General features: G+C 40.9%; 1 protein-coding gene across 1 annotated transcript in view; it reads left to right on the top strand.

The window, feature by feature from the left end:
- The window catches only part of LRRC8C (leucine rich repeat containing 8 VRAC subunit C), a 41,568-nt gene extending 24,304 nt beyond the window's left edge, over positions 1 to 17,264 (top strand). The window contains exon 2 of the mRNA XM_027838030.1: positions 9,489 to 17,264. Within this exon, the coding sequence (XP_027693831.1) occupies positions 9,489 to 11,762 (2,274 nt within the window). The 3' untranslated portion in view covers positions 11,763 to 17,264. The remainder of the gene's footprint in view (positions 1 to 9,488) is intronic.
- Positions 17,265 to 22,557: the final 5,293 nt, after the last annotated feature.

Genomic DNA, 22,557 nt, shown 5'->3' with positions numbered 1-22,557 from the left:
TCCCCCTACTATGCTTGCCTTTCTCCTGTTTGTAGAAACTAACACCATTATTTCTGGATTTTGCTGCTAAGTATTTTAGTAGATTCTTAGGGCACCAATCAAATTCTGGTCTGAAAGCTCAATCCCTTTTTCCTTGCTTAAAAGGATTACTATAAATTCCATTATTTCAAAAGCATCATTACAGAAATGTATTTCAGAATCTCCAGATGACTTGCATGTGGCATCCCTGCTCAGCTTCATAATCACTTTTGAAAAAAATTTGGGGGGCAGCTAGGTGACGCAGTGGATAGAGTACCGGCCCTGGAGTCAGGAGGACCTGAGTTCAAATCCAGCCTCAGGCACTTGACACTTACTAGTTGTATGACCCTCAGCAAGTCACTTAACTCCATTGCCTAGTCCAAGAAAAAGAAGAAAAAATTTTTTACTTCTCTGTTGCCATTGAAAAGTCTATAATTTGGAATTTTGAAACAGGTTTTCCTAACCAAGAAAGCTTTTCAACCTCAAAGACCAAAAGTTCACTTGATTGATGAGAGGGGCCACGAGTGTGGAGGTGGAGATGATTCTTTAGAAATATCCCTTATTCTACTAAATTGTTTTTTCCATGTTCCTCCTAGTCTACCTTCTCTTAAGGGGGGAGCATACTCCATGACTATAATCTATTTTCAGCAAGATCATAGTTGTTGAGCCTTTTACTGACTGGAAATCATTCCACTGAACAGAACTGAAGCAAAAAATTAAAATTGACAAGTCTATTCATATTCAGTTCCCAAGATCCCCCTCCCCGAAGTCAGGGTGCTAAGAATCATTTTGACAAGAAAATGAGAGACAACCATAGGGCAGGACATCCCTTTCAGCAAAAGTAGCCATTACTTCATCTTTCTTTGGAATCCAAAAGCAGACATAAGCCATGGCAGGGTCCTCCCTACTCCTCCCTCTGTGTCTTTCCTGAGTCAGCACTCTGCTTGCTGTTTGAAGAATTATCAGGCTCCTATCACTTGGGCAGATTGGGGGTGGGGGGGGGGGTTGGTGGAGAATGAGTATTGGGAGAAAAGAATTTGCTTTATCTGGTAGGAAGCTGGAGTGGCTCGAGATAAAGTATTGCCCAAGCCATGCTGACATCTGTGGCTAAGTCTATGTTTTTGATTTTCAAATATTCTTTAACTCTTCACAACTTGCAAGATTTACTTGTAGCTATGTTAAGTAACTGATGAACTCCCCTGATGTTTTCTGCCTGCCTTCTGCCAATATGGCTATTATCATCTATCTGAGTTGGCTTTTTTTTATTACCTTCAAATAAATGAAAGATTAGTAAAATAATCTTTAGATTAATAGATGGGCCAAATGACCACAGTGTTAGTGCCCTATTTTAAAAATCATTCTCCTCTCAGTTAACTTAGAGAACAGAGGATCATAATCTGGAGTCTGTGAACCTGACTGTTGTTTGTTGTTGGGGGGGGGGTTTGTTTTTTGTTTTTATTTTTATTTTTGTTAACTGCATTTTTTTTTGTTAATTGCATTTTAACATGACATTTCCTGTGTAATCTTATGTATTTTATTTTATGCATTTAGAAGCATTATTCTGAGAAGGAATCCACATTTTCCCCCCTGAGAATTATACTTTTGTTGGATAAACAATTATAGCAGTTTGCTTTGATGGGGGGGAAGGGGAAAGAGACATGTCTTTCAATATTTAGCTCACAGTTTCTGTTCACACCCTCTGTTATTTTCAGACAGAAACATAGTTCTGAACTTTATTATTGAAAGCAACAACTCTGCCCACAACAGACAGGAAACAGTGCCAATAACAACTCTTTGTAGAAGCGCGTGTGCAGGAGACTGCTTTTCCTTCCGTGCTGAAGGCAGGGTCCTTGCTTGTACCATGGTGACAGAGGCAGCTTGTGGAGGTCAGAGTGATTTAGTTTTTGCCTTAGCATGATGGCAGCCGCCCTCCTCAGGTGAGCAGAGATGCAAGCACTGATTCTGGTAAAGCAGGACTCATTTACCATAAATAAAAACATGTGATATACAGCTCCCCCTGTGCTATCTTTGCCATCCCCTTTACAGCTTCATCTCTTCTTTACTGGATCTGAACATTCCTGAACGTGCTGGACCGAAAACAAAACCCATACTAACTGGGGCTCCATCTTACCATCCAAGAGAATAAATTTCTCACCTGTTGAAGCTGTATATAACTTAGGACAATAAATTTAGAGATCAAATCAGACCACTGAGCACAACAGCCTCATTTTCCAGTTAAAGAGCTGAGGCCCAGAGATATTAAGAGCCTTGCCCAAGGTTGTCCAATTGCACAGCAGAGCTGGAGTTTGAACTCAGGTCTTTTATCTCCAAAACCCCATGATTCAAAAACTGAGGGTAGATAATAAGAACTGAAGATAAAGATTTGGGAGTCAGCTGCCTAGAGGTTATACTTCTCATGGCAAGAGTGTATTCTATTGCTAAGAAAAAGGACGATGAGAGAGAGAGAGAGAGAGAGAGAGAGAGAGAGAGAATCTTGGAGCCCATTGACTATTGAGGGTTTGATAGATGATGAGCTAATGAAGCAAAGAAGAAAGGGTTAAAGAGGTAGGAGAACCAGGAGAATGGGGCATGCATCGTATTCATTTTTTGAGTATAAAATGTTTGTTCAAGCCTGAATCCTGGAGTCCCTTCTAGCTTAAATCTGCAGTCCTAGAATAACCATGTTACTATTTTGAACTATTGTTTTTGCCCTTGTGTTGTGCCATAAACAAGTCAGCTTCGTCCTAGATATTGCTTCCAGATAATAACTCATAAAGCTGTGCTGGAAGAACCCAACTGGAGCCTTGCTAATATTGTCCCTTCTGCCCTTAATAATTCCAGTGAGTCATATTTCTATAATCCTTTATTTTTTGCAATCACAGCACTGTGAGGTAGGTATTATAAGCATTCCCAATTTTATAGATGAGGAAACTGAGGCTCAGAGGAATTACTTACCTAGGGTATAATCAGGGCAGAAATTGAATCTAGGTCCTCTGACTGCAAGCCCGGCATTTTTTTCAACACCCCTTCCCTCCCACACACATACTCCTCAACCCAAACTATGTATTTGTCACAGAATCAAATGTAGTGTTTAGTTTATTGTGCTACACAAAAAAGTTGGTGAGCTACAAAGTGTGAATGGAGAGTCTTAGATATTGGAGAGAAGGGACAGTCAACCGGAAGGGAAAACGAGGAGCAGACTACAGAGGCTTTCCTCAAGTGTCCACAAGTCTCCCAGAGACTTTGTCTGACTACTTCTGTCTGAAGGAACAATCAGACCTTGCCTGTCTTGACATTCCATCCCCTGACCTAGGGTAGTATCCCTATACTAGTATCTCTAGTATACAACCAGATAGGTTGACATACTTTTATGTTGCACTAATCTATATTTCAAGCTATTCCTCTGATTTTTTTTTTTTAACACAGCCCATTAACATCTCATTTGAGCAAATTTCTTGATTTTTCAACTTGGTACTTACAGTAAATTCTTGCCTTTTTTTTTTCGGTCGTGACGTTTTCCTGGAAAGCACAACATAAAAGAGATTTTATTTTGGATTGTTATGATTGTTATTTGTGATTGTGATATTATTATCTATAATAATAATGATATCATTTCTATAGTGCTTTAAGATTTACAAAGCACTTTACAAATATCTCATTTTACTGTCACAACAACCCTGGCAGGCTGGTATTGTTATTATTCTCACTTTGCAATGGAGGAAACTGAGGCAGAGTTTAAGTGACTTACCCAGGGTCAAACAGCTTGTTAGCATCTGAGGCCAAATTCGAACTCCGGTATTCCTGACTCCAGGCCTAGCACTCTATCCTTTGTACCTCAACTCATGAAGACTGTATAATAAGATCTAGATTGAGGATGGCAAGAGACCCACTCTGGAGAAAACACATATCTTTGATGTGTCATGATAAATGACTAAATATATATATATTTATATATATACATATATATGTGTACCTCCCTCTCTTCAATGCTGAGGTGGGCAGGGGGGCAAGAATGCATCTGGTCCACTGTACTTATTTTCAATCTGTGTTGATGTGCTGGTTTTCCTGTATCTCTGGTATGTAACCAGATATGTTGCTTCTTTTTTGTTCAGATCCTTTGTTGTACAGAGTAGCTTTCTTGGTAGGGGAAGAGGGAGCAAGAGATATGGAAATGTCAGTGATGTAAAAACAGAAGCTATCGATCAAAACTTAAAATTTTTTAAATCAAAAGGTTAGTAAGAGAAGTGCATTTAGGTGGCACAGTGGATAGAGTTCCGACCTTGGAGTCAGGAGGACCTGAGTTCAAATCCGGCCTCAGACACCTGACATTTACTAACTATGTGACCCTGGGCAAGTCACTTAACCCCCATTGCCTCACCAAAAAGACACAACAAAAAACAAAAAAAAAGAAAGGTTAGTAAGAGAAGTATAATTACATATAACAAAAAACAAAACTGAAACTATAAACCCCAGTAATTGTTCAAAGGCCTATCAAATGTACATACCTGTGTTGTAACTATACTTTGCTTATACAAGGTGTCCCAATTTACTATAAAAACATAGAGCATCCTTCAGTATTATAGAGATCTGTGATCTCGTCAGTATAGATTCTTCTTTCAGGGATGCAGATCATAATGCTTCAGTGTTTTAGTAGATGGTCTTCAGAAGTTAGCACTGAAAAACAAATCTTCTCTTCCTAATTTCCATACTACCATTGAGAGCACCACCACCCTGCCCAGTCACCCAGACCTACAGCCTAGGTGTCATCCTGGATTCCTCACCCTCTCTCACTGCCCCGCCCCAGCCCCCAATCCTATCTGTTTGCCAAGGCCTCTTGATTATGCATTTATCCCATCTCCCATATACATCTGCTTCTGTCCTCCGATACTACTCCATCTCTTTACATGTAAACTTGCAATAGCCTTCTAATTGTTCTTCCCACCCCAAATCTTTCTCCACTCCAACCTGTCCTCCACTCAGCTGTCAAATTGCAGGGGTGACCATGTCAAGAAACCCCAATGGCTCCCCATTACCTCCAGCATCAAATATAAAATCCTGTTTGGCTTTTAAAGCCCTTCATTACCTACCTCCTTCCTACCTTTCCAGATTCCATACGCCGTCTTCCTTCTCATGCACTCTACCATCCTGGGACTCTGGCTTTCTGGTTCTTCCTAGCACAAGACGGTCAATCTCCAGACTCCATGCATTTTCAGTGACTGCCTCCCATACCTAGAATTCCTTCCCTCTTCACCTCCACATTTTTGCTTCCCCGGCTTCTTTCAGGTCCCAGGTAAAATCTCCCTCATAAAGCCTTTCCCGATCCCCCTTAGCCGGCACCTTTCCTCTGTGGATAATCTCCAATTTGTCTTGTATGGAGCTTGTATGTACATAGCCATTACACTGTGAACTCCACAAAAGCAGGGGATTTTGTTATTGTCGAAGGAATTTGAGGGGGAAGAGGGTGCAGCATGGAGAGGTGTTTTTGTTCTTTATATCACTGTTATTGTTCAATCACTTCAGTTGTGCCAACTCTCCATGACCCCATTTGGGGTTTTCTCGGCAAAGATACTGGAGTGGTTTGCCGTGTCTTCTCCAGCTCATTTTACTGATGAGGAAACTGAGGCAAACAGGGTTAAGTGACCTGCCCAGGGTCACACAGCTTACTAAGTGTCTTAAACTGGATTTGAACTCAGGCCTTCCTGACTCTAGACCCCGCACTCTATCCACTATGCCATCTAGCTGCCCCACTCTTTGTATCACCTGCACTTAGCAAAGTGCTTAATAAAATGTTGTCTACTTGACTTTATTACCAACCCTTTGAGGATGAACCTATCTGAACTTAGGTCCTGAAACACCACATACATTTATACATTGTCACAGTCATTCCAGTTTTGTAGGGCCTTCTAGGGCTTGTGAGCCAAGCTTTGAGAACATAGGACCAACCGTCTCGCCAGCATGAAGGAGGAATCAGGGTAGGACTTTGGTGTGGAGCAAAATATACAAAGAACTCATCAAAATAACTGCTCTAGCACTTCTCTGGCCTGAGTGTAACACACCTTCATTGGACATTTTGCTTTTCTTCTTAGAATTGTGAGAGAGGCAGTGTGGACTAGTGGACAGAGAGCTGGCCTTGGCATCAGAAAGGTCTGGGTTCAAGTCTCACTTTGGCTGTGTGACCCTGGGCAAACCACCAAAACTCTTAGTGATCTAAACAACTCTGTAAGAGTCTCAGTTGCAAAGATGGTGCAAACCTCCACTGGTAGGCAGAATTTCTTTATCCAGAAGTCCCCTATGCCAATGAAATCTCAGGTCTAGCCCCCTAATCCTATCCCACCTTGGAATTTAGAATGGCTATGTGTGTTTGTGTGTGAATGTAGATAGGACTGGGAGAGACTTAGATGGCCATCTCTCTTTAAAAAGTTATCCAAATGAGTCCTTTTTTTTCCCCAGTTAACTCAGTTCAAAAAAAAAATATGTGTAACTGATGAAATAAACCTGACTGGGGCTAAAGAATTTGTTGAAATTATCATTTGCGCATGTTTTTATTTATAATTATGTCAGAAACATATCTCCAGGCTCTACCTTTGGGCTTAAGGACCCAAATATGGGTCATTACTCATCATTAAACAAGGAAGGATTTGAAGTTGGGCACTACAAAGGGAAGAAGGCTCACCATTGGCTGTAGGGTGCTGATTTCAACTGAACTTGTACAATGAGGAGGGAGGGTGGGAACACAAAGGGTTTTGGAATTGAAAAGAGATAAATTCAGTCCAGAATGGAAAGCCATGTTATGAACAGGTTGTGGGGGCCCAAGGCTAAAAGATCCCTGGTGGACCAGACCACAGGAACTGAGGCCTATTTGAAAAGAGAGATTTCATCATCAAAGACTGAATTGGCCTAGAGGGTCCAGCAAGTCAAATTTGATTCAGGTACACTTGCCTAAATAGAAAACAGGAGGAAAAACAAGAAACACTTGATGGTATCCAAGCTTAGATACCCATTGGAGTAGGGCTGAGGTGACTTGAGGTCTAAAATCTAAAGTAGGGGGGGTAGCTTTGGAGTCCTTTAGAGAAAAGCCTTCTTTGACTGGAACTGGTTGGTGGGGGTGGCATGAAGTAGAATGAGGGTAAACTGCCATGAGATGTGACTGAGCTGGGAGTAGGGAAGGGAACAAAAAACCTGACCCAGCCAGGCATCCCCACACCTCAAATTTAGATCAAGAGAAGCAGCCACAGGAGGAGTGGAGAAGCAGATTCCTAAAGGCTAAGACAACAATAGCCTAGCTAGAAAAATCAGTGACAAAGGAAAGAGAACGAGTTAATATTGGGACTAGGCAGGAGATTAGGCAGGAATGAGTTAAAGAAGATTGGGCCCCTAATGATCCTTACGTGGGGCTTAATATTGGCAGTAAGCTGTAAGAAACATGACAGGTATTTCCTTTCACCTCTCCCATTGTCTACTGTGAGCTCTCCCCATTCCTTGTGTGCTTCCTGTAGAGCATGTCTGAAGCTAGAGCTTCCTTTTAAAATGTAGGGAGTAGTACGTGTGTTCTTATCAGGGACTGTCAAAAAAAAAAGTTACTCCTTTAGTGGGCTGTATTCTAGAGATTTATTAAAAGTATAGGATAAATTTTAAAAAGTGAGAGGCTAAAGGGAGAGAAAGGGGGTTAAAAAAGGGCAAGGCAAGGTGATACAGTGGATGGGGGCAGCTTTGGAGTCAGGGTGGTGTTGTTCAGTGGTGACCCTATGTGGGGTTTTCCTGGCAAAGATACTGGAGTGATTTTGCCATTTCCCTCTCCAGTGGATTAAGGCAAACAGAGGTTAAGTGACTTTTCCAGGGTCACACAGCTAATGAATGTTTGAGGTTGGATTGGAACTCAAGTCTTCCTGACTTTAGGACCAGCACTCTGTCCACTGAGCCATCTAGCTATTTCTAAAAGACGTCAGGATGATCTGAGTTCAAATTCCACCTAGGGCATATACTGGCTATGTGACCCTGAGCAGGCTGCCTTCCATCTTACTGCTCCAGGCAACAAAGACCTTAAATTACAGAATAGTTGGGAGAGGGAGCTTCCTTACTAGAAGCTCTCCCCATTTATTACATCATTAGTCCTGAAAAAAGATGGGAGGAAGGAGTCAGAGGGGAACCCCTTTCCCCCCACACACACATTTTGTAGACATACATGTTTACACACACATATACAGCAGTCAGGGATCAAATGAATGCAAAAGGGTTAATTATAATAATGTTTATATTATAAAATCATTATAAATAAAAGGAAAATGGTCAGTTATATCATAGAATCTTACGATCCTCTCCTTCCTCATTCTGACTGAATCACATTCTACTAGCCAGGTCTTCCTAACTGGCCCATCCTTGATACTGAAATCATCTCTTCCAGCTATCTGTCTATCAGACTCTGTGAGTCTTGGGTTCTTTGTCCCAACCCATTAGGTATTCTTATCAGGGACTGTGAAAAAAAAAGTTACTACTTTAATGAGCTGTATTCTAGAGATTTATTAAAAGTATAGGATTGTGTATTAAAAAGTATGTATTAAAAGTCCCAACACATGGCTGACCCACCAAGTAGTCAACAATCATTTATTAAACCAGCTGTAACAGCAACATTGTGCAATGACCAACTCTGGTAGACTTAGCTCTTCTCAGCAATGCAAGGATCTAAGACAACTCCAAAAGCCTCACACTCTAGGACTGAAGGCATTCAGCCTACTAATGTACCTGAGCTTTCAGATAGGCAGCAAGGGCCATGTGGTTAAAACACCAAAGATTTGGCTACACTAGTAAAAAAAGGGTACTGATCCTTACTTCTTTGTCAAAGGGCTTGGGTATTTTGTTTTTTGCTATAATTTCAAAGGAGCCAAGTTAGTCTTGTTTTAGGGAATAACAACTTCCTAGCAATCAGAGCTATTCACAGGTAGATCGGCCTGCTTTGGGGGAATAGAGGTTCCTCCTCCCTCGAAGTGTTCAATAAAGAATGAACGGCTGCTTGTCAGGTAGGTCAGTTTTCAAGTACTAGCTGGACTGCGCAGCCTTTGAGATCCCATGCTTCAATAATGACCAGAGACCGGCATTTTTTTTTCTCACCCAGGTAAGTAGAGAGCAAACATGGACAATAGAACTGGATGTGTGCCTCCAGAAAGAGTCATGGAAAAAGTAGCTAGGACCCTGCATGACAGAGGCAATTAGTGCCCTGGACTTGGAGTCAGGATGGGTTCAAATCCCAGCTCAGACACATAGCTTTGTGACTCTAGTCAAGTCATCTAACCACTCTATACCTCAGTTTCCTCATCTGTAAAATGAGGGGGTTGTTCTTGATGGCCTCTGTAAGGTTCTTCCCAGATCCAATTCTGTGATCCTTTAAGCAGTTTTATGTGATAATTTGCCAGCTTTAAAAACACAGACAAGTCCATGGGGCAGCATAATTTGAAAATATCATTTCTATGTTTCAGGTTATGCAAGACAAGATAATCTGCCTCCCAAAAACCATGCAGCCTTCTCAGAACCACTCTTCCCTCCCTAACACATCTCATGCAATCGACACTTCAACACCACTGCCTCCACCGCAACCATCTGCCAGCCCTGCAACTGTGGAAATGAAGGGGCGAAAGACTGACTTGGACCTTCAGCAGTATAGTTTTATAAACCAGATATGTTATGAGAAGGCCCTCCATTGGTATGCCAAGTACTTCCCTTACCTCGTCCTCATCCATACCCTCATCTTCATGCTTTGCAGTAACTTTTGGTTCAAGTTCCCTGGCTCCAGTTCAAAGATAGAACACTTCATTTCCATCCTGGGAAAGTGTTTCGACTCTCCTTGGACCACCAGGGCTTTATCTGAGGTGTCTGGGGAGGATTCTGAAGAAAAAGACAACAGGAAGAACAACTTACAAAAAGCAACCTATCCCTCCCAGTCAGCTACCGATAACAACTTGGTCAAATCTCAGTCATTAAAGTCCATACCTGAGAAGTTTGTGGTTGACAAGACCTCTGCTGGGGCACTGGATAAGAAGGAAGGTGAGCAAGCTAAGGCCCTCTTTGAAAAGGTAAAGAAGTTCAGGATGCACGTGGAGGAGGGCGACATTCTTTACAGCATGTACGTCCGCCAGACTGTCCTCAAAGTGCTCAAATTCCTGATCATCATTGGTTATAATAGCGCCCTGGTTCCCAAAGTCCAGTTTACAGTCAGCTGTGACATTGACATTCAGGACATGACCGGGTATAAACACTTCTCCTGCAATCACACCATGGCGCACTTATTCTCAAAACTTTCCTTTTGCTACTTATGTTTTGTAAGCATCTACGGACTAACGTGCCTTTACACTTTATACTGGCTGTTCTACCGGTCCCTAAAGGAATATTCTTTTGAGTATGTTAGGCAAGAGACGGGAATTGATGATATACCAGATGTGAAAAATGATTTTGCTTTTCTGCTACATATGATCGATCAATATGACCCTCTTTACTCTAAGAGATTTGCCGTGTTCCTGTCCGAAGTCAGTGAAAATAAATTGAAACAGTTGAACTTAAATAATGAGTGGACAGTTGATAAACTGAGGCAGAAGCTGCAGATGAATGCCCAGAACCGCCTGGAGTTGCCGTTGATCATGCTCTCTGGCCTTCCAGACACCGTCTTTGATATCACCGAACTGCAGTCTTTGAAACTTGAAATCATCCAGAATGTCATGATCCCAGCCACCATCGCCCAACTCAGCAATCTGCAGGAGCTCTCTTTACACCAGTGCTCTGTCAAAATCCACAGTGCCGCTTTGAGCTTCCTGAAAGAAAACCTGAAGATCTTGAGTGTCAAATTCGACGACTTACGGGAACTGCCACCCTGGATGTATAGCCTCAGGAATCTGGAGGAGCTCTATTTGTACGGTTCTCTGGGCCATGATATCTCCAGGAACATCACTCTTGAATCTCTTCGGGAACTTAAAAACCTAAAGGTTCTCTTACTCAAGAGCAACATCTCCAAAATCCCTCAAGCTGTCGTCGACGTTTCCAGCCACCTCCAGAAAATGTACATCCATAACAATGGTACCAAGCTCGTCATGCTCAACAACCTGAAGAAAATGACCAACCTGACGGAGCTGGAGCTGGTCCATTGTGATCTGGAGCGCATCCCCCACGCCATCTTCAGCCTGCTCAGCCTCCAGGAGCTGGACTTGAAGGAAAACAACCTCAAATCGATAGAGGAAATCATGAGCTTTCAGCATTTGCGGAAGCTGACGGTTCTCAAACTGTGGCACAACGGCATCGCCTACATCCCGGAGCATATCAAGAAGCTCACCAGCCTGGAGCGCCTGACTTTTAGTTACAATAAAATAGAGGTGCTGCCTTCTCACCTCTTTCTATGCAACAAAATCAGACACTTAGATCTGTCTTTCAATGACATTCGGTTTATCCCACCGGAAATAGGAGTGCTGCAGAGTTTACAGTATTTCTCCATCACTTCTAACAAAGTGGAGAGCCTCCCCGATGAACTGTATTTCTGTAAGAAACTGAAAACTTTGAAGATTGGGAAAAATAACTTATCGGTCCTTTCACCAAAAATTGGGAACTTAGTATTCCTCACTTCTTTGGAGGTCAAAGGCAATCAGTTAGAGGCCCTTCCTCCAGAACTGGGTGACTGCCGGGCGCTGAAGCGATCCGGCTTTATTGTGGAAGATGTACTGTTTGAAACGCTACCTTCGGATATTCGGGAGCAAATGAAAGCAGAATAACTTAACTTTCTTCAAAGTCTGACTGAAACGTGCTTCTACCAAATACATTATAAATAACTAGGTAGTCTAATGCCTTTACTTTTTTTTTCTTTTTTCACACAAAACAAAATGTACAGACAGATTTGAAGTAAGGAGTACATATATTTTTAATAAAAATTTACTTGTATTTTTTCAATGTTAATATTTTACAATTTTATTTGTCCTGGAAACTAATGTCCCCTTATTATTCTTTTGTAGTGGCGAAAACAGCTAGTTCCATCTGCTGGCTTTTGTTTTGTTTTGTTTTAAGTTCATTTTATTCTCAAGAAAATGACAAAATTTGGAAATGCACCGTGTTGTGGATTATTTGTGATAGGTGAAGGTATTTTGCTGAGAGCAAATGTAGGTCCAAGGTCTTTCTGTTGTTTGATGTACCGAGTAGTCTTGCAAGGGATGTAGGTCATTTTCCTCTTACCATCTGGCTTTTCCATTGACGGGATTCATTGTTTCTCCCTCTTTAAAGAATTAGAAAGAATCAAATTTCTTTAGAATGAAAGAACCAGATTCATTGGTTCTCTTTCTGCTCAGATGAAACTGAAGTCAGTGAGCACAAAGTCGCCATTAAGTACTCACTGTTCCCCACAATCCCGAACAGTGTTGGTGGGATTGTGGGAGAGTTACAATTGCCTTTGAATGGTGGAGGATTGTTAGTGAAAGATGAAAGCCACCTTATGTTATTGGTGTCATGGGGTGAATAGAGTTGAATGGATTTACGCTTTTTGATAATTATTTTTAGAAATCAGTTTTTCAAATGAAATTCTCACTGGTTTGTTTATCTTTTGGATCTTGATACTGCTAGGTAGCACTGGTAAACAACCTTTGACAGACTCGATTTATTTTAATATTCTAGCTGGTAATGGAATTAAAAATCATGAAATTAGAAGCCTGCTTTTTCAGTAACTCAATCTTCTGCAAAATCTTAATATGTGGGTGCACTAGATAGGAAATTTTACCAACTAAAAACTATGCTCAATAGCCGGTGAACTCTGCTGTTTTTTTCCTTCCTTTTGGGCAGTGTGGCAGTTGTAATCTATTTAAGGTTTGCCTCTTGCCCCCATATAAACGAAAGGCTATAAAATAATCTGTTTATATGTTAATCAATTTCTCTCCAAGCCTTTCTTCCCTGTGAACATACTGATGGCTGCTGGTTGTTCAGGCACGGGAAACCTCTCTGCTATGCTTGACTTAAAGTAGGGTCTCATCCTAAATGATTCAGTTCCTTCTTTTCTTTTAAGTGTGAGCAAATTGTTAAGTGGTTTTCACTTCGCAGATTTTCCCTGATGGTCAATATTGGCCCTATCTACTCTTGCACTTAGCAATGCAGAAATATTTGGATCTCTGCACGAAAAGTGTCGATGGACTCTTAAGCTTTGTGATAAGAAGATACAAAAATAGTGTTTGCGTATATTGTGGTTGGTCATAAGACCTTTGTCATAGTACCAAATTTTCATTGCACTGAGCACTTCCTAGTCCGATGGAGCTTCTCTGACTTACATCGAAGTCAAAGAGGAAACTGATGGGAGGCCTCAAAGGCCTTGCTTTAAAAACTAGTTGTTCAACAAAGAATTCAGTGGCTTAATGTTAATCTGCTGCGGACTGCATCAGTAGGAACTGTTCAACATGCATCACTACTTCCACTTTCCAGTTGGGTGCCATATTGAAGAAACACTTTGCATTGCTCTATTCCCCTAATGAAATAACCAAAGTGATGTTACAGGGCCTGCTGAACATTCAGTGTTTCCGAGTGCCAACTGGTCAACTCACTCATGTGAGGCTGGGAGTGGGGTTAAAAACCCTGTGTGTTTGAAGTGCTCTTGTGTTTACATTTTCTCCCCAATTAACCATTCACTTCCAGAATGTTGTCGTGGTCCCTGTTGACACTGGTTGTAAAGATTATGTGTTGTATTTAGAAATGTGGTGTACTCTGTGATTTGAATGTTTTTAAACTTCCAGGAAAGACTTTTTTTTTGACCACCAAGAAGAACAAATGAGCCCTATTCCAGAAGTCAGGACCCCAGTGGAACCCAGGAAGGGGGTGCTGTATTTTTCTGAATAAAAATTATAGACATAGATTTGCTTTTAGACCCAGCCCTTTCAAAAGAAAAAAAAAGTGCCATCAAGCTTAAAAGCTTATTTAAGCAACAATTCAGCTTTCTAGGTCTATAAGCATTTATTAAGCACTTGCTTTGTGCGTCAGGCATTTCCATCACTTATGCCAATGTTGGCACAATTACAACGCCAAATCAGCCTAGCTTATTTTTTATTTGTAATGGAGCTATTCCAAGCTTCCTTATCTGCCAAAATGAGTCTGATGATGATGATAATAATAATAATAATCTTTAAACTAGTTTTAAAAATGAAACAGCATGAAAATTTTCAGCTTCGGCTTAAAAAGTAAATGTATAGGCATTTCTATAGGGACGGGGGAAGGAGCCTGCCCCACCCGAGCACATACAATACACAGATCTAGGTATTTCCTGATTTTCTCTTTTTTAGCTTTCTAATTTCCCAGTTCACATTTGTTATAAAAAAAAAAAAGTTTGGCCTTTATTAAAGAAAACTCAGGTAAATAAGTAGCTTGGCTTTCCTAAGGCCATTTTAGTCATCTGTGGGGTCTATTTATGTCCCCATTTTCATCATTTTAGAAGTGCTCTTGATAGAAGTGAATAACAAATTGCATTTCCCCTCAATAGGACCTATAGGAGGCTACCTGTGTAAATACACAGGCACCCTATGTTTTCAGCTGTTTAAACCTTGATATTCACAATGGTGAACCATTTTTGTTACATAGAGTAACTCTCCAAGAGCAGACATCCCTTTCGTTGATGAACTGATTGAGACAGCACATACGCTGCATTTCCAAGTGAAGCCTGTCTACGAATTAGCTCGCCAGTGGCTCTGCAGATGTTTGATGTTCTTGACCCCACGACCTCTGACTGCAAGATTGGGGGGGATAATTAGTAAAGCTCTTGAATCGCGTGAACACAATTTTCACCCCTGCCATTTGCGGCATGGTTCCTAGCCCATTCAATCACCTATGGTGCTAATCTAGACTGGTCTTCACAATCCACGCTGTTATACACTCATCACAAAGAAAAAAAATGTTATTGTAAATATCTCCACTGCTAATTCCTTGATAGGAAGTGCAGTTCAGTGGAAAGAACCCTGGCTATATAGTCATTCAAATGATGCCTCTGATATTTAACACCTGAACAGCCTGGGAGAAATCATTTCACCTCCCCAGTTCTCAGTATCAGTGTCTGGAAAATGAGGGGATTGGACTAGATGTCCTCAGAGGTCATGACCTTCCAGTTCTAGATCTCTGAATTATGAGCATAGTAGACCAGCTTTGGGGGATTGAAGACCTGGGTTCAAGTCCTTCCTCTGATAACACCCTAGCTTGGCAGCTACAGGCAAGCCACCTTAACATCTCAGTGCATCCAGGAGACTCTTAAGACAATAAGTTAAAATGAGTTGTCAATAGGTACCTGGTAGGAGGGGATGTCTCCATACTGGAGAGTCTGACCAGAAAAAGACTCCAAAAAGTAACCTTTCTTTTGTACCTCTTGGGTCAGGGCCCTAGCTAACCTGAGGAGGGGGTATGAAATATCCCAGAAGGCCTAGCCCAGAAAAGAGATGCTTGCAGAGGGACATTATAGTTGCCTTCAAGGGTTGTCATGCAAGAGAGATTAGATTGATTCTACCTGGCCCCAAAAGACAGGATTAAGAACAATGGGTAGAAGCTGCTTAGGGACCAATTTAGTCTTTGTGTAAGTAAGGAAAAAACTTTCCCACAATCAGCTCTCCAAAAACGTAATGGGTCACTTCAAGAGGTAGTGAATGAATGGACTCTTCCTCTTTGGCGATCTTCAGGAAGAAGCTGGAAGACCGCTTGTTAGCCGTGGTGTCAAGGGGATTCTTGTTCATGGATTAGCTGGCCTCTTGGGTTCCTTCCAGCAACAAGAGTCTGCAACTCTGAGTCTGTGGTTTGCTTGGGATGAGGCAAATAGAGAAGGACCACTTGGCCCTTGGCTTACCCCTAGGATTTGTCATTATTGCTAATATGAAAGAATCAGAAATAGCCTGGCTGATTTATGGATGTCCTTTTTAGTAATGTTTTCTGCCACTCCCTAAAAAAGTGCACAAAATGGGTATTACTATACTTCATTTGCCAAAAATTATGGTAAGAAAATATAGGCTTTTATATAGCTTCCTTCCATGGAAATGATTTCTCCTAAACAGATCTCCATATTTATCACCTATCAAGCACTCATTCAATTCAACAACCACTTATTAATAAGCACTATATATCAGACACTGTACAACACAAAAAATGAGATAAGAATGAAGTATTCCCTGACCTCAAGGAGCTTACATTCTACTGAAATGAAGTGACCAGTCGTGATCTACTGATACGAACCATCTACAAACCTTACATCATTACAAAGAATTTTAGCAGTACTCCAGAGTAGTCAATAGAGAATATATTTCACCATAAATGCATGCTTTTTGAAGCCCCATTTAAGGTTCATGGTAAATCTGAAATGTTATTCCCCATCAGTGATCCTATTAATGGTAAAATTTGACCTCTCAGATTAACATTTCATAATGGGATTGCCAAATTGGCATCACAACGTAATTAAATGGCTAGCTAGGTGGCTGTGTCTTGGAAGACCTAGTGTCCCTAAATCCTTGGTACTGGGAATTACTTTGTACTCAGAGAAACTAGGGAAGAACTGTTGAGCAACCTTAGACTGGATCTCCTTTTGGTTCTTCAGGATGGATAAACCTCACCTCTTTAGATTGTGAGCTCCTCGAGGACAGGGGCTGTCTTTTGCATCTTTGTATCCCCAGCACTTAGCACAGTGCCTGAGACATAGTAGGTGCTTAATAAATATTAAGTGACTGACTCTGGAAACTTAAGCATACCATATCTGCCCAGCATCATCACCCCTTTCCCCAATAGTCCCTAGGCACCAAGTGTCCACTGGTCCTTGGACTTCCCAGCAAAGTTCAGATGACACTGCTTGGCAGTATAAAAAAGAAGCATTTTAAGAAGGCTTTTTATGTCAAGTCTCTGTAGAGAATAAAAGAGAATGGAGATGGTGTGGTCTTGGTTTTATCTGATTGGCAGCTATTTAATAATAATGTCCTATGAATTCACCTGCTTCCTCTGTAACCGTCTTCTCCAACCCAGTCTCTCCTTCAAGGGGATATTTTTGTTGTTGAAGTGCTGTATCTGGTGAGCTCAGTCCTTTGCATTCTCCAGACATCAGTGTGTGTGCTCATATTATCAAATTCTAAAAAGATCTCCAAGACTGTCAAGAAAAGTTGGAAAGTTGACATGATAGAGAATCATCTTAAACCTATGGCAAGAAGTGTCTTCATATCATTGGCCATGTTGTATTATATTGCAGTACAGTTCCAACAACCTAAGTGAAATAAAACTTTTTCTAATTTAAAGTGGAGAGCTGTCTTTTTTGGAGTGGAGCGGGGAGAGGTGGAGGGGGTTTGTGTTTTCTGTATCTGTGGTTCCCTAAGGTGGGCAGAGGGGAAGGTTAGTATTTGTGAGTACTTTAAGTAAATACAAGGCAATCTGAGAAGGGAACACCCATTTGTGACTGGAACATGGGGGACCATTTTGAAAATTTCATAACAAGAGGCACTGTAATATAGTGTGAAGAGTCTTGGACTTGAAGTCAGAAGAGACCTAGGTTCACAGAATTACCAGATTTCCGAATTAGAGGAGGCCTCAGTGGCCAAACAGCACAATGCACATCTGAAAACAGAATCCTCATTACAGTATACCCAACCAGTGGTTGTCCAGCTTAGGCTGAAGACAATCTTTCCAGGTAGCTGCTTCCATCTTGGAGGGTTCTAATGGTCAGTTTTTCCTTAAATCAAGTCAAAATTTGTCTCTTGGCTACTCCTACCCATTGCTGCTAGTTGTGCCTTCAGGGGCTAGATGGAACAAACCCTAATTCCACTCCCAATTGATGACAATTACCATGTATGTCACGCTTGAGCCTCCTTTTCTCAGGCTAAACATGCCCAGTTTGTTTGGGTTTTTTTTTTTTAATTGGTCCTTAGATGACTGGAACGTGAGGCCCCACACCATCTTATTTGCTTGCCTCTGGATGCCTTCCAGCTTAGCCATTTCCTTCCTAATCCCTAGAACTAACAGATTTGCTGAAGATGTGGTTCATCTAGGGCAAGGTACAAGAGAACTGTCACTACTTTATTCCTGAAAGCAATATTTCTTTTAACGCAGCCCAAGTTTGCATTTTTTTTTTATTTTCAAGGCAATGGGGGTTAAGTGACTTGCCTAGGGTCACACAGCTAGCTAGTATTTGAGGTGGGATTTGAACTCAACTGCAGGGCCGGTGCTCTATCCACTGCCCCACCTAGCTGCCTCTGCATTTGTTTTTTAATCATACAGTTGAGACATACTGTATTTTCAGCACAAAACCGCCTACAACCCATGATGCAGGATACCAAATTGAGGGCTTACCCCCAAACTATCTCTTTTTGACTTGCTTTGTCCCAGCTCAGAATTGCCTCTGGGAACTCTCTGAATATAGCTCAGGTCTAGGACTCCACAGATGTTGGGTTTTTTTTTGTTTGTTTGTTTTTGTTTTGTTTTGTTTTACTCACATAAATTTAAGTGAGGCAAAGTTTCATGAAGGTCAACCTCACTCTTTCTTCCAGAGTCATTGGAGTCCAGTGGCAAGACAAAAGTCAAGAGGACTGGCAATGACTCAGGATGCAGTGGATGACCTTGGCATCTTCAATGTCTAACCAAGCTCTAAGCATTCCACAGTGCCTGCTTCTCCCACCTTCATGGCCTGTTGGAACAAACTGTTCACATCTGCCTATTCCACCGGGAAGTCTTCACATGCTTAGGGTAGACATCCAAACCCAATTCAGCTGTGGGTTTGAGACCTGTTGGTTACCCTCAACCTGGTTTAGCCCAGTCTGCCAAGATGGTTTTACTGAGGTGTGGCTGCTGTGCATGCTACAGCTTCTCGGAGCACAGGAGAGAGTTGGGTGGCAGCTAGACACAAAAGTTGGAAAGCATTCCTAAAAAAGCTCATCCAGCCCTAGAGGTTCTAGTCTTCCCTGAACACCTATACACCCCAGATGTTGGTAAAAGGATCTCTAGATCCCATACAAACATTCAAAGTAACAGTGCATATGCTGGGCAAAAGAAAGCCTTTATTCTACTTCTCACACCAAAATGCAAAATAAATAAATAACCCATTGTAGCCAGTGAGCCATCAATATACTTATCCTCCTTCTCTAAAACCTCTCCAGAGCCCAATACAAGCATCCACCCTTTATGATACAAACCTGAGGGCTTCGATTTCCCCCAAAGAGAATCAAAGAGTTTCCATCAAGGCAATTCTCAACAGTCTAGTGAATTCCAATTTGCTCTAAAGACCCCTACATTCACTGAGCCTTAGTATATGTCACTCAGGGCTTGGACTTCCACAGAACAGCAATGAACATGAAAGGCTACCCTCTTTGCCCTCAGATTTGTACTATCAAAATAATTTACAGTAATGGTGGAGGGCAAAATCTAGGTCTTTGGCTTAACTATATTGTGACTTTAGCCTCTTGCTTTTCATGGGGTAAGGGTAGGGAGGGAGAGTAGGAAGAAACATGATCATCCTCTCTAAGAAGTTGGTGATGCTTAGGATTGCCCCTCTCTCTGTGGAAGATTGGGCCCCAGGATTCTCATATTAAAGGTTGCTGGAGAGGCAAAGCTGATGTTGCACAGGATATCCCTTTTCTCTTTCTAGAAGACTGGATTCTGGGATCAAGCTGCCCTGAAAGTCCCCAGTTCTCTATCCAGGAGGTTGAGGTTCAGTAATTCTCATCATTTTGTCCACATGGTTTCTATTTCCTTGGCTGTCGTGTGACTGAGAGCATGGATGCTCAAATACTGCATCTCCTGGGCTTGATCCCTTGGTCCCTTGGTTCCATGGGACTACTGGGTCAGGAACCATACCTTGAAATTACATGGATGAAGATGCATGAAACTCCAGTGTATTTCTGCCCCAGCATAATCATTACTGACTTTGGAGCGTGGGGAGGGGTTGAGAAGCGTATCCTTGGGATTCAGATCTACCTTATTTCCACTGTCTCTAGTCCTACAAAAAAGAGAAAAGAAGAAAAAAGCAAAAATGGGCCATACGTACTCATTTATTTACACCTCCTGTATTTATCTACCCATTACTCACAATGGGGAAGCATTTCTGTCATCTCTAATTGTCTAGCAAGGGTAGAGGGTTCTTTGGTTGCTGATCTGGTTGTAATGATGTACAGATTGCATTTCCAAGTGAATCCTAAGAAGCTCACCAGCTGCTTCACAGATGTTTGGTGTTCTTAACTGGTAGGGTCCTCATTGAAAATTTGTTTTTAATTTAGAAGAAAAAAAAACTTTGCTCACATGAATTCAAATTTCTTGGCCCATTGTATTCCCTATGGTGCTAATGTCCTGGATCCCCTTCCCCCCAATTTATTCTGCATTTTATATTCATTCTTCAGAAAAGTGTTAGTAAATATTCCCACAAATAAGTCTTCGGCAATGAGTCCCTTTTACAGGACAGCACGGAGGTGTGGCTTCTCCTACAACAGGAGTTCCAACAAAAATCCTGGCCAACCAAGTCATCCCCAGTCACTGATCTATCTTCCATGAGGTGCCAAGCGACATGTCTGAACCTTTCAAAGGAAGATACAAAGTCCCAAACAAAGGCTGGCGTCCTTGTAAGCTCCCCAAGCTGATCAAAAAACTCTTCTAATCATCTCCCTACCCCCAAGATTTTTTTTCAGATAAACTTCTCTATGCTACTTGAACTAATGAAATTGATTTTTTTAACCCAAAAGTAATATTTTACACTTGTTATTATATTTCATCTTACTCTATTCAGCCTAAAGTCTTAAGTTTGTTGAAAGTCTTTTTGGATCCTGACTCTGTCATCCATCCTGGCTCTGGGTCATCTGAAAAATTGATGATGCTACCCATGTCGTTAATTCAACTCATTGTCAAAAAGGTTACACAACACTGTCAAAGTGCAACTCTCCGGGGCATTCAACTGGGAATCTTCCAAGTTGGTATTAAACTATTAATAGCTATTCTTTGAATCTACTATGTAACTATGATCAAATCCATCTAATTGTACCATTATCTAGCCTAGGGCTTCTTAAATTTTTTCCACTCATGACCCTTTCAGTGCTTCTTAAACTGTGCAACCCTGTATTCTAGCCTACCTATCTTCATCTTTTCCACAAGAATCTAATGAGAGACTTTATCAAACACTTTACTAAAATTTAAGTATGTTGTCATTTTTCAGTCTTGTCTGACTCTTCATGACCCCGTTTGGACTTTTCTTGGCAAAGATACTGGAGGAGCTGGCCATTTCCTTCTCCAGTTCATTTTACAGATGAGGAAACTAAGGCAAACTGGGTTAAGTGATTTGCCCAGGACAACTAATAAATGTTCTGAGGCCATATTTGAACTCAAGAAGATGAATCTTCCTGACTCCATCCACTGTGCTACCCAGCTGCCCCTAAAATTTAAGTACATATGTATTTAAATATGTATGTATGTATGTATATGCACATATATATGTATATGTATGTATATATGCATCTAAAATACACCTAGGTGTATATACCATTCCTTTGATCTCACAGCTGAATAACCCTGTCAAAAAATGAAAATTTAGTCTAGTCTGACCTGTTCTTGAAGATATGCTAGCTCTTTTAAAGCACTCTTTCCTTTTCTAGATTACATTAGTCATCTCCTTAATAATAAATTCTAGAGAAAAGCAATTTGAAATCGAGCTAAAAAACAAAGTGACAGAAATGTCCATGCCCTCTGATACAAATATTCCCCTGGTAAGAGTACACTATACTTCAGAGAAGCCCATTTTTTTCAAAGGTCTCATAGACACTAACATAACTATAGCAGCACTTTTGGGGGTAGCAAAGAATTGTAAACTAAACAAATGCCCTTTGATTGAAAAATGGCTGGAAAAAAAAGTTGTATAAAATAAGTATCACATTTCTGTGCTGTAAGAAATTCTGAATATGATGAATTCAGAGAATCATGGGAAGATTTAAATAAACTAGTACAAAGTGAAGTAGGTAGAACCAGAAAAACAATATGCCCAGTGACTACAGCAATGTCAGTGGAAAGAATAACAATTACAAAACAATTGAAACTGAATGCTATGAGATGATAATTATGGAGCTTGGTCTCAAAGAGAAAGAAGTTACTTCCCTCGCTTTTCTGTAAAGGTGGGACACTATGGGTGTGGAACACCACAACTAATGTCACACTTTTCCAATCTGATATTCAGTCTACAAGCATTTATTAAGTGCTTATTATATATTATTATAGTTTTTAATTTATTAAGTCAGTTGGTTTTGTTGAACTGGTCCCCTGCCCCCTCTTCCTGTAGGGATAGGGGCAGGGATATGTTGGGAAATGTAAGTGATGTAAAAGTAAAATATATCAATAAATATTGAATCAGAACCATTTATACAATGACTTCAGCCTTCTAAAGAAAAAACAATTGTGAAAGACTTAGCCATGATCAACACAATGACCATTTATGACTCTAGAACAGTGGTGTTAAAATAGAAATGGAACGTCACTCATCCTCCCTTTGGGTTTCATATTGACTTAGTTTTCAAAAATAATATCATCTCTATTTTATTGTATTTTTATTTTATTTTGTTATTTATT

Source organism: Vombatus ursinus, unplaced genomic scaffold (genome assembly GCF_900497805.2).
Source record: "Vombatus ursinus unplaced genomic scaffold, bare-nosed wombat genome assembly UNPS02014825.1, whole genome shotgun sequence".
Classification (NCBI taxonomy): domain Eukaryota; kingdom Metazoa; phylum Chordata; class Mammalia; order Diprotodontia; family Vombatidae; genus Vombatus; species Vombatus ursinus.
The sequence above is the reverse complement of the archived record's forward strand: the minus strand, read 5'-3'. Positions and strand labels throughout refer to the sequence as shown.